This window comes from Sapajus apella, unplaced genomic scaffold (assembly GCF_009761245.1).
Source record: "Sapajus apella isolate SASKATOON/1434 unplaced genomic scaffold, GSC_monkey_1.0 scaffold64, whole genome shotgun sequence".
Lineage (NCBI taxonomy): Eukaryota > Metazoa > Chordata > Mammalia > Primates > Cebidae > Sapajus > Sapajus apella.
The window spans coordinates 7,218,693-7,231,028 of record NW_022437004.1 but is presented as its reverse complement, the minus strand read 5'-3'; the positions used below and the strand labels follow the sequence as shown (position 1 = coordinate 7,231,028).

General features: G+C 44.6%; 1 protein-coding gene across 2 annotated transcripts in view; it reads left to right on the top strand.

The window, feature by feature from the left end:
• Positions 1–12,336, top strand: part of ABCA4 (ATP binding cassette subfamily A member 4) — a 111,552-nt gene that overhangs the window by 52,459 nt on the left and 46,757 nt on the right. For both annotated transcript variants that reach the window (XM_032247915.1, XM_032247914.1), the window contains exons 12-15: positions 4,823–5,028; positions 5,379–5,555; positions 7,367–7,589; positions 11,321–11,542. In XM_032247915.1, coding sequence (XP_032103806.1) covers positions 4,823–5,028; positions 5,379–5,555; positions 7,367–7,589; positions 11,321–11,542 — 828 coding nt within the window. The remainder of the gene's footprint in view (positions 1–4,822; positions 5,029–5,378; positions 5,556–7,366; positions 7,590–11,320; positions 11,543–12,336) is intronic.

Genomic DNA, 12,336 nt, shown 5'->3' with positions numbered 1-12,336 from the left:
AAAGGATAACATTTAGGATTAGCTTTATAAGACCTTCCTATGGGCAAAGTTGTCTGACTTTCACCTAATGACTAACAAGCCACTATGAGCCTCAGTAGGTGAGGACCCACCCCCTCTCACCTCCCCTACTGCCCAGCTGGGACATGGGCTTTGGCTTCTATCCATAGCATTGTTCTAACCAGATGAGGTGTTGTAGATCAGCTCGGGATGGGATATTTTCCCAGACATATTATTTAAAGAAAATAACTCCCTTCCTCCCCTGATAAACAGCTGTTATGGCTAAAAGGTAACCTGACTGGGGCTTAAAAGTCACTTGACTCTGTTGACTTTCAAGATATTTTGCAAAAACAGTAATAAAAATTGTATTTATTGGGTCTTCATTTGTGAGACGATTTGGTATACCACAGTGGTTAAAAACACAGGCTCTCTCCAGAGGAGGTCTACTTTGCCTAGTTGTACCTCATAAGTAAACTTGGACCTCATAAAGTTATTATGAGAATGAAATGGGTGAATATGAGTGAAGTCCTTGGACCAGTTTTGGCCACGTAGTAAGCCTTCACTAAGCATCTGTTTTTATTCCTACAGGGGGGCACTTGGTAAGCCCTTCACAAATACCATCTCATGTGATCCTTAGAACAAATCTGTGAGATAGGGCATATCTCCGTTTTATAGACAGAGAAACAGAAGCCACACAGTTAGGAAATGGCAGCAGGTCTGCTAGACTTTTAAACACTGTGTTACACCAAGTAGCAAGAAAGACAAATGGTCAGATGTTTTAGGGTAAATGAAGATTTGAGAATCTTTTAAGTTTTTTTCCCCCAGAGATTATCAAGGTATCAATCTAGGGGGGCACATCAGGAAACATGACTATGAATCAGCTGTCGGATAAACCAGCCAGGATGGAGCCCACGTCATCACAGGAGTCAACAATGTCACAGAAAACATCAGCTGCTTATTCCCATATAGGTTTCCCCTTAAGACATGAAAGGGGAGTTCAAAGAAAATGGGCCAGATTGCTCTGAAAGTCATATTACTAAAACATATTTATTTTTATTAGCTTTTTTGTTTCAAGAGTTATATTCTCATTAGCACCATAGCAAAAATTCATGTTTTATGAATTTCTCCTAGCTTTTCATGTGATTCTGGGGTAGTATGCAGGGTTGTGTTCAAAACACATAAACCAACTCAACTCAGTAAACATATATTGAGGCCCTATCATGACAAAATGCTATTCCAGAGACCACGGTGAACAAGCTGTGGCCCTGAACTCAAAGAACTTACTGTCTCTAGAGCTGTGCTGGCCAATACAGTAGCCAGTAGCCACATGGGGCTATTTAAATTTGAATTAATTAAAATTCAAAACACAATGCCTCAGATGCACTCGCCACATTTCAAGTGCTCAAAGATATCTGTGGCTCCTGCCTGCCATATTGGACAGGGCAGATACAGAACAATTCCATCACTGCAGAAAGTTCTACTGAACAGTGCTGCTTTGGGGCAGAAGACCTTCTTGTTCAGGAATGTTACACCCCAATCTGTGGCTAGAGTGTGGCTTACCCTCAGAGTAACGAGCGGGCAGCCGAGGCACTCCACAGACTCAGCACTGAAGACATGGATGCAGGCTCTGCTTCTGACCTACACTAACCTTGGGCAAAGCTCTTTGCTCCCCTGATCCCAGTTTCTTCACCAGCAAAGCAAGAACATCAGACCACAAGACCTCTAGGGCTCTGTCCAAGTGCCCCATGACTGAGGTACTGGTAGAACATTCTATGTGTGTGTCACAACAAAGACTTTCATCTCCCCAAATAATTTTGTTTTTCATTTTTGAAATTAAATTTCAGATTCACTCTAACTGCTAATACTAAAATTCTCTATGTGCAGTTCTAAACTTGACAAAGCAATAAAATGAAATTATTTTATTATTCATCTTTGTAGAACATTGAGGTCTCCCTAAAGCAAATTTAAATACACATTTAAAAAATGTACTTTAGCAGTTCAGTTCAGCAGCCCCCTGGCCCACGCATCACACTGTCAATCCTTTGTCCTCGAGCAGTGTGGTTGTGTGGGTTAACTACTGACAAACACTGGGTGCCAGGCCCTGGTCAGGGACTATGCTAACAGTCTGCATATTAGATCCCTCCTACCCCCACCCCCAACACACACAAGCTATTTCTCAAATAGCAAACCTTACATTATTTCTGCCCAGAAGAAACAAACGTTTATTGAGAACCTTTGGGGTGTGACTTATTTAAGTCCTACTTCTCATTGAAAAACTGGTCAATGTTAGGCTGGGCAATGCCTGTTTGTGAGAGAATCACTCCCTACAGAAAATTCTCCATTTCCTGTAACTCTATGGTGGGTGACTACACATACTGGTATATTTCCTTTTGAGATAATTATTATCTCAATAGCATGGTGTCTCTTAAGCCTGGGCCCTTTAGAATTTTTCATGTACCTGTGTTCCTCTGCCCATATCAGCTAGAACCCTAATAGTTTTCTTCCTTTTAATCTACAAGACTGAGAACATTGCATGTTTCCGCCCCCAGGGCATGGAGGCTGGGGTGGGACAGTTTAGTTCAGGAGGCCCAAGAAGTGTGGGTGTGCAGCCCTTGTTCAAACACAGCCTCTGAATTGCCTGAGGGGCAGGTGGGACTTGGGAGTGAGGGGGTCTTTGGTGAATGAATTGGGTTTGCCTGCTTCTTCCCAGTGCAGTGGAGCTTGGTTCTGTGGTCAGGTCCTTATACCCTGTATGCCTTTGTTGTTTCTTTATGTCTCTGGTAATAATTGTGGAATCAAATGAACTGGGGTTTGATACCAACTCTTAGCACCCTGGGAGAGTCACTTAGCCTCCTTGAACCTAAGTTCCTGGGCTGTCAAGTGAGGATAAGTAGTAATTGTTGTTCCACCTACTTGACAAGACAGTTGTGAAGGTGCTGAGTGCCAGGCTGTGGATCCAGCCTTTCCCATGGCTCCAGGTGTGGCAGCAAGAACTCGGCCTGCAGGTGAAATGGGGAAGGGAGTCCCAGCCCTGCCACTGTCTCCCTGTGTGACCTCAGGCAGGTCTCTGAGAAAAAATAAGATGTTTTATAAAGCTCAGTTTCCTCTTCAGTAAAATGAGATTCCAGGTAACTTACAGACTGTAGGGATGAATCTGTTCATTAAAGCCTGTGGTACATCAACAGCCCAGCCTTCCTGCTTGCTTTCCCCCTTCTCCACTACCAGTGATCATAGTCTGATCCCATAGATCATATCCCTGCTTAAAACCCAACATTAGCTCCTACGGCTCTTTAGGGCTTGCCCAGAACTTCCCTGCTCTGAAAGCCCCGTGTTCAGGGAAACCCTGGGTTGGTCGTTGGTCGTTCACACTACTGAGTCTCACAGGGCAAACCGTCTGGTCCCACCCTCCTTTCTAGTGCTGCTCTCACACTCCCCTCCCTTCACCCTATGCTCCCTTCTGTGCCTTGCAATTACCTGGGGAGCTTTTGACAAGATATGGATGCCCTGCCCTTCCTCTTGAGATTCTGATTTAATTGTTTGCAGTGGGGCCTGGCATAGGTATCTTTTAAAGCTCACCAGTGGTTCTAAAGCACAGCCGCTGATGGGAACCACTGCTCTATTCTTGTAGGTCCCCAGACACCCATGTTCTGTTCCCTGTGCCTGAGTTGACCTTTCCCCCACTTTCCTCTCCAGCTAATTCTTGCTTATCCTCCTACTCAGGAGGCTGTTTCTCCAGGCAGCCTCCCCTGACCCCTCCAGGAAGACTTAGCTGCATCCCTCCGCTGGGCTTCCCCAGTACACTGGGCTTGCTTTCATCAGAACCTGCTCCTTCCACATTATGATTGTTGGCTTACTCCAATCCTCTCCCTCATTAGCTCTCAAGTTGCTTTCAGAAAGAGAGTTTTATCTTTCCTTCTTGTATTCCTAGAGTCGACCAGGCTCTGGCACACTGCAGACTCTTAGTATGCATTCAGGGAACAACTTAATCAAGACAAGACTATCTGACCTCTTGAGAGTTACATTCTAAGAAAGAAATGTCAGTACCAATAGCCCTCGCAATGATAGGAACAAGAGGTTAAAGAAAAAAATAATAAAAACAGATGCATGTAACAATATATGTGCTTTAACCAATCTATACAAGTGGACAACCCTCATATTCAAATTTTTAAACATTCTTAGTTCTGCTCTTTTGTGGGTAATGGTTTTTTTCCTCTTCCAGGAGAAGAAAAGAGGCATATTACAGAAATTCTTCCTCCCCCGGCATTACTTGTCACAGAAATGTAATTGGAAGTGATTTCCCTGACAAGTCATTTTGGCTGTCGGTTATTTTCTCTATTCCTCCTTGCTTTTCCCTCAGCTGGCCATCTGTGTGTTTGGAGAGAGCCAGAAAGGTTCAATGCTAGGAATGTTTCTCTCTCTCTTTAAAGCTCTTTAATCGTCAGGCTTTCTGATCTTCAAAGCAGCCTGTAGCCAATGTGACCCCACTCCCTCACCTCCCCATGCTGGGGAGTAAAAGCCTGGAGTATTTTTGTCATTTTGAGGACTTGCATATTTGGATAGCCTTGGACATCTGGAAAGTGTGGTTTTCACTAGCTCTACAGGGATAAGCATGTCAGCGTTTCCAAGCTCTCTTGCACCCTTACAACTGGACGCATTGAAAAATTAACACCAGACTCCAGAGTTAAGCAAACATTAAGTTTATAGGCCTCCTTGCATTTGACCATTTCCTGGGGCAGCAGCCCTTATCCTCTGCCTTTTTGTGTGTGCAGTTGCGTGTTTGCTGTTGTTGCTCCTCAAACTCTCTCAACTTTGTGACTATCTGCAGTGCTTGGTCCTGGATAAGTTTGAAAACTATGATGATGAAACTCAGCTCACCCAACGTGCCCTGTCTCTACTGGAGGAAAACAGATTCTGGGCCGGAGTGGTATTCCCTGACATGTATCCCTGGACCAGCTCCCTACCACCCCATGTGAAGTACAAGATCCGAATGGACATAGATGTGGTGGAGAAAACCAATAAGATTAAAGACAGGTGATGTTTCAGGAAGGGCTTGCTGGGTTTCTCCAAAGTCAGTGGGAAATTATATTTGGTAGAGAGAAAGGGATTGAGACTGTTATCAGCTTATATATCAACAAAATTAAGCTATATAAGAAAAAAGATAATTTATAAAGCTCAACAAAGAGTCCTTGGATGAAAGCAATTACCGAGTCATGTTGTGGCTAATATTCAAAACAGATTTAAACTGAGGACTAGGAAATAGAATTGGATCCTTTGGAAACTTTTAGGAGAAGGGTTTTAAGAGAATGAGTTCTGAGTCACCCTGTGGTCGGGAAGTTGTGAGTGAGCTGTCCGAGCCCCTTTGTCCCTCTGTGTCTTCTCAGGTACTGGGATTCTGGTCCCAGAGCTGATCCTGTGGAAGATTTCCGGTACATCTGGGGCGGGTTTGCCTATCTGCAGGACATGGTTGAACAGGGGATCACAAGGAGCCAGGTGCAGGCTGAGGCTCCAGTTGGAATCTACCTCCAGCAGATGCCCTACCCCTGCTTCGTGGATGATTCGTGAGTCCAAAGTTCCCGATCCTCCTCCATGACATGCTAACTGGTGTGCTGGGGTAGGCTGGGGTGGGCTGGGGGTGCTCCTAAGACTTCAGTGTCTTTGTAAACAGCCCCAGGGACCAGAGCCAAATTGGAGAGCATGGAGCTCTGACTAAGGAACCTGCTTCTCCCAACCTCCAATCAGGCACAGATGAATAAGTGCAGTGGTGTGAGAGGAAAAAGAGTTGGTGTAGCTGGAAAAGGGAAGGGGAAAATTAAAGCAAGGGAAGTGAGGCTAGGGGAGGGGACAAATTCCCCACTATGTAGTATGTTTGGTATGTGGAAGGTTTCTGGTCAGAATGTTTGCCCAATGATTGCCACATTAGCATTCATTTTGGACTCTGCATGGCCAGTAGATGTGGTTCCTAGGAGCCCTGGAATAATGCAGCCCCCTTCCCTAACATTCCTATGATGTTAATGACAAGATAGAAGAATGTGTTAGATAAGCTCAGGCCCCACCTCCCTGGCCACACCTATCCTAGGCCCATATATCTGTTGACCAGGAGCAAGCCAAGCAAGCAACCTGCTGTTTCACTGAACATGGCTTTGGGGGGTGGTAGAGAAGGGGCCGGAGTAGAGGGTTGAGAAGGATCATTTGTCATTACAGATGAGTCAGATACACCACCAGGACAGCAGTAGAGACCTACAATTAGTAGAGTTTACCTAAAACCCAGTGTGAACACAGGAAACCCTCTTTTAATAACTGTCCAATGGGTTTTCCAGCCTCAGCTCTACAGAAAACTTGAGATAACAGTGGCCAGTCTGCAGTTAGTTCGGGTTTGGGCAATAGGCAGAGCTGGGAAATGTAACCATGGGCAAAAGCCCAGGTCCACTTTAGGATCAGAATGGGAATGGCTGGTGGGAAAGTGAGGTGGGTGTGGGGAGGCAATAGAGATCTGGGTCTTTTGGTGTGGGAGAGTCCTCTGGTGGCCAGTCCCAGAAGTGCATGCTTTATGAATCATGCTTTTCTCCCTAGGGCCATCTTGAGTGAAACCCTCCCACGCTGGAATTGGGCTCATCCAATGACTACACATAACAGTTTTCAATAGATAATAATCCCAAGGGCTATACTAGCACATGAAACACAGGGAAAACATGTGTAAAGTTCACAAGAAAGTCATCTCAGTATATCAAATCTATCCTGTTTGCCGGGTAGATATACCACAATCTGCTCCACCTGTGCATGGCTGGTAGTAGAGCCAGTGGCTGTTGGATAACTGTTTAATGATGGATCATTTTCCTTCTGAAAGTGCTAAACTGATTAGTTATTTTGTGCCTCTTTTTGCATAACTAGGGTTTGAACTTCCAGGGCAGACTGTGCTGGGGTGACTGACCCCCTTGGGGAGCCAAATTATTGATCTTACAACTACCACTTGTCCTTGTCAGTGCTCTACCCTCTTGAGTTTCAGTGTCAGCATGTAGCTGTCTACTCTAATTCCATCCACATCATCAAGTCCACAGTCTTTTCCTTGCAAGGCTTTACAGGGAAGATCTTTGACATAGAGTATGTAACTTTATTGACACATTTTACTCACAGAGCATTCACTTGGGCTAACCAGAAAATCAACACTCTGCTATAAAGAAAAAATAATGCTTCAGGACTAACGTAGAATGTATTAAAAGATTCCAGCCCATTGAATGTCCAGGGGACGGTTTCCTGTTTTCCTTTCCCTGCATCTGGGCTTTGTTCTCAACACATTCATTCAACAAATATTTTTTCTGCCTCTACCAGGTACAGAGCTCTCTACCATTCTGCTTCTCTCCTCTTGCTTTAGTTTTATGATCATCCTGAATCGCTGTTTCCCTATCTTCATGGTGCTGGCATGGATCTACTCTGTCTCCATGACTGTGAAGAGCATCGTCTTGGAGAAGGAGTTGAGACTGAAAGAGAACTTGAAAAATCAAGGTGTCTCCAATGCAGTGATTTGGTGTACCTGGTTCCTGGACAGCTTCTCCATCATGTCAATGAGCATCTTTCTCCTGACGATATTCATCATGGTAAGCAAAATGGAGAAGGCCCAGAAAATCTTGAATACTTTGGTTCGTCTCCCCTTTCCTCCTGTTAATGTGCCTGGATTAGTCATCTGATCACCAAGGAGAACATGACTTCTAGCTTTCCAGCCCTTCCTTTTAGCCAAGGTGGAAGATATTCAGAGAGACAAAATCTCCCCATGGAGCCACTGTATTACCACATCCTCCCATCTCCCACTTCCTGCTTAGGGGTCCATGGTCCACACAGACTTTCCAGTCCCATTCTATGACCATCTGGAGATGCTGCTATTAGCAGAGCCCTGCAAAGGGTGATAGTGTATTCAAAGTGGTCTTCTCTTTCCAATACAAAAGAAATCAGTTCAGGGAGTGTTTTCCTAGGCTTACCATTTTAACAACTGGCTAGAGTTGAAATGGGGAAAGCCTTTTCAGTGTTAGTAAGGAAGGAGATCTGGATTATTTACTAATCACCATCATGGTCACCTCATACATGGCTTCACCAAAAAAAATTCTGCTGCCTGAAAAATCTCTAAGATCTCTCTCTTTTATAGGATAGAATTTGGAGCTCATCTTTCCTCAGTGATAAGGAGTTTTTATAGCCACAGGCAGCATCTATTGGTCCATCCTCTGCAAATTTGCAACTCCTTTGAGAGCTAGACTTGGAAATGAAACATTATTTTGCAATACGCTGCCATCCTTCATTTTTAGCTCTTCCACCACAGATGATTGTTTTTACTAGGTTAATAATAAGGATATAAATTTGGGTATTTTTGATATTTTACTGGATGGAATTTGGTATAATTTTTAGACTTCAGGCTTTGCAGGCTCCTGCTATGGACTAATGGAGCTTGTTCAACTTCTTCCCCATCATCATATGAAGTGCTGTGCTGCACTAGTCAGTGCGTGTGGTGACCACAGACTGGCTGAGTGTCTCCCATCCCATGCTGGCCCAAATCTGGTGCCCACCTGATCCATGAATGTTCCATCAAATCCTGTTCAAACAACACATCTCCAGTTAAGCCAAATCTTGCCCTTTCTTCTTACAGTAAAATGTACTAAATCTGAAGGTTTTGTCTTTTTAGTGTTGCTCTGTGATCCGTGATCTGTGGGCTTCATTAAGCCCTGTGGTAGAGCCCTAGCAAAACAAATGCTAAGGTAGAGGTCATTGTGCTCAAACAACCCAACCCCACCTGGATGTGACTTTACCATTGCAAAGGGTACCAATGTTCTAAGAGACAAGGGAAGGAGCTGAGCCCCTTGTCTTCCTCTAGGGTTCCCTTGTTCTTTCCCATCCCTCAGTCTGCTCCTTTCCCCAGTACCAACATGTTTGTTTCCTCAGAATTAAAGGACTAAAAACATGTAAACATCTGACTAGCAACAGCCATGAGACTTTGCCTGACTTGTTGATAAGCAGCATTGATATTTGCCCTCCTAAGAATGGGCCATTAGGTCTTCAAAGCTTTTATGTTGTGAAGTAAGGAACATTCACCAAGAGTTTCTTGCACAAAAGGGTTTTTCTTTGTGGGAACTAGAACATTGTTCCAGTGATGACGGAAACAGAGCTTTCCACACCAAAATAGGGTTTTCCTTTGAATGACTCTCCCACCTTTCCCTTGTCTCTTCCTCCTTACCTCAACAACACAGGAAAGAAGCTGGAAGCAGGGACAATGGGAAGGTCCCTTTGTTATTCGAGCTATTAGAAACAAAAAGAAAAGTGGCCTTCAGAGGAAGCCACAGCTGGTAAAATTGTAGGATCACAGAGTGAGTTACACTTCTGGCTAAAGTCAGTGAAAAGTCCTAGAAGTTTGTGGTCATAGAAGTTCTGGAAGTTTATGGGACTTCGTTTTGTGCAAGGATAAGAAATTGATTTCAGGCCTGGCACCATGGCTCACACCTGTAATCTCAGCACTTCGGCAGGCCAAGGTGGGCAGATCACTTCAGGTCAGGAGTTTGAGACCAGCCTGGACAAGACGGCGAAACCCTGCCTCTCATAAAAATACAAAAATCAGCCAGCGTGGTGGCACATGCCAGCGTGGTAGTCCCAGCTACTCAGGAGGCCGAGGCAGGAGAATCTCCTGAACCCAGGCGGTGGATATTGCAGTGAGCTGAGTTTGCACCACTGCACTTCAGCCTGGGCAACAGAGCAAGACTTTATCTAAAAAAGAAATAAAAATAAAAAATTGATTTCATTCTTCTGAGAACTACAACAACGACATTAAAGTGCTTCCATTCAAAAGCCACGTGTTCAGCCATAGACTTACTTTTATGGAGCTGCGTGTGAGTGACATACAAAATCAGGAGCTCTGAGTCCTAATTTAGACTTTTATTCAGATTTCCTCAGATTTGGGTTCTAGTTAAGCATGGGTCTGTTCTGTGCAGCCCCCTCCCTTGCCATTTATTTTATCTGTTTTTCAGTCTGTTCTATCAGTACCCACAGGCAGAAGAGCAGAAAGGAGAAATGGTAGCCACAGCAGACAAATGGCATGTTTGTTCCACCCAGTGGAACACATGCCCATGGCAGATATTACTCATTGGTCTCTCTTTTCTATGAAAGGAACCCAGAGCTCCAGGGAACTCTGGATCAATTGAACTCTGATCAATTGCCAATTGATCAGAACTCATGTAGGTCATTGGACCTATTGTTCCTTTATGTTCCTGGGAAGAGCACAGGATGATCTCTATGTACTCATTGACGTATTCAGAGAGTAAAGTGCCTCATAGGATGTCTCCAGCGAAGGATAACCAAGAAGGTCTAATACATTTGGTAATCTCAATTTATTCTATAGTGTACTTGGATAGCATCTCCCTTAGCAAAAGTTACTAGTTTGGTCCTATTTGCTACATAGCCGAAGTGGTTGTTGATTCACTGGTTAATGTGAAAGCTACTGAGGACTGCCTAGGAAATGTATTTGTGTAATATTTATGACTGGGGAGGATCAATCCACTTCCAAGTGATTTGGATTAATTACTGATATTTTCACCTGTGTGGTTAGCAAATTTCAGAATGCAAGTACAGATGATGGCCTCCACATGCCAGGCACCACGCAAGATGTTGAAGCTCCTCCGGAGTCCCCTCCCATCTCCCTCTTCTGTTTCCCATCTACCTGCATTATCCAGGGCTCTGTAGATCCTCCAAGACCCCCTACCCAGGTCTTCCTCCCTTGTGCAAGCCATATTTCTCCATAGTACCCTGCTTCTCACCAAGGATTTGCTTAATTAACACATAATAAATACTATTAAAAGAGAAACTTAGGCACATTAAAATGTTAAAGAGTTTATTCTAGCAAACAGTGATTCACAGGAGGCTCCAGATCACATGTGGTTAAGGGCACCACTGAGGGGTGGGGAAGCAAGACCAAAAAAAAAACAAAAAAACAAAAAACAAAGCAAGCATTTGATTGGTTCAAGTGGAAAGTCCCTGATTAGAGGTTAGTGGGCAGTTTGTGATTAGTTAAATTTCTCTAAGCTGGATTTTGGTTTGCTGATGTAGGAACCCAGAATGCTGGGGCTGTTTCAACTTAATGGTCTCCCAATTAGTATGTTTTAGCATTACTAATGACTGATAGAAGCCTAATGTGTTACTCCTCCCAGAGAAAATGGCATTCCTAGGAATAAAGGAACTCAGCTCATCGAGTATGCCTTGTAGAAATTTAGGCACTAACATAGAGAGCCCTCTGGGGCAGAGTGAGAAGATGCCGGCGGAGGGCGGGAATTACTGACGCTTGGCCTCTTGGTTTCAGCATGGAAGAATCCTACATTACAGTGACCCATTCATCCTCTTCCTGTTCTTGTTGGCTTTCTCCACTGCCACCATCATGCTGTGCTTCCTGCTCAGCACCTTCTTCTCGAAGGCCAGCCTGGCAGCAGCCTGTAGTGGCGTCATCTACTTCACCCTCTACCTGCCGCACATCCTGTGCTTCGCCTGGCAGGACCGCATGACCGCTGAGCTGAAGAAGGCTGTGGTGAGGCCTTTGGGCTGGCCCCTGTCCTATGACACGTTTCCTCTGAAGGATCTGAAGCAGTCCTAGAAGCCCAGCCTGCCCTCTGAGGAGGTCCACTTTGCCTTTGACATAAGATTGAAAAGTTCATGTAAGGCTAAAAGATACAGGGGCAAAAGTGGGAGCAGTCTTCACCCTAAGTGATGAAACAGTGACTCCTCACCACACCTGCTTGATTAGTTTGCCCTGGGACAGCATTAAAAAACCAGTTCAAGTCATGGGTCCCTTTGTTTACCCATAAGAGAGAACCAGCAGCCCATTTCACTTAGCTTTCTTTCCTACTCTTTGAGATGAATCAGAAGGGAGGGAGTTTGTCCCTTTACCGTCTGTCCAAAGAGATGTTTCCATTAATTAAAAGCTTTTGTTTTGCTTCAAAAGAACTTGAATTGGAGTATCTTCGCAAGTATCTTTAACATGCTCTACCAGGGCATGCAGAAAGAAGAGCAGAAATGAGACTGTCCACTGAGTCAGGCTTGCTGGCCAGGAGAGGATTCCAGAAAGTGACTTCTGATTGCCTGAGAAATTTCTTAGTTCACAATTCCCAGACCCAGACAAAGAGCACTGTCTTTTCTCTAATTGTTTTCAAATGGGCCATTTCCATCCTTTAATCAGCCTCTGGCCCTGAAGGGTGCAGTTCCCCTTGCCATCCGGAGTCGCCCTGTCTCTGTTCTGTAGAGTCAAGAAGGAACAACCACCTGCCCTCACTGGGGAAAGACAGAAAGTCTGACCTGTCCTCACGACTCACACTTACTAGGCTT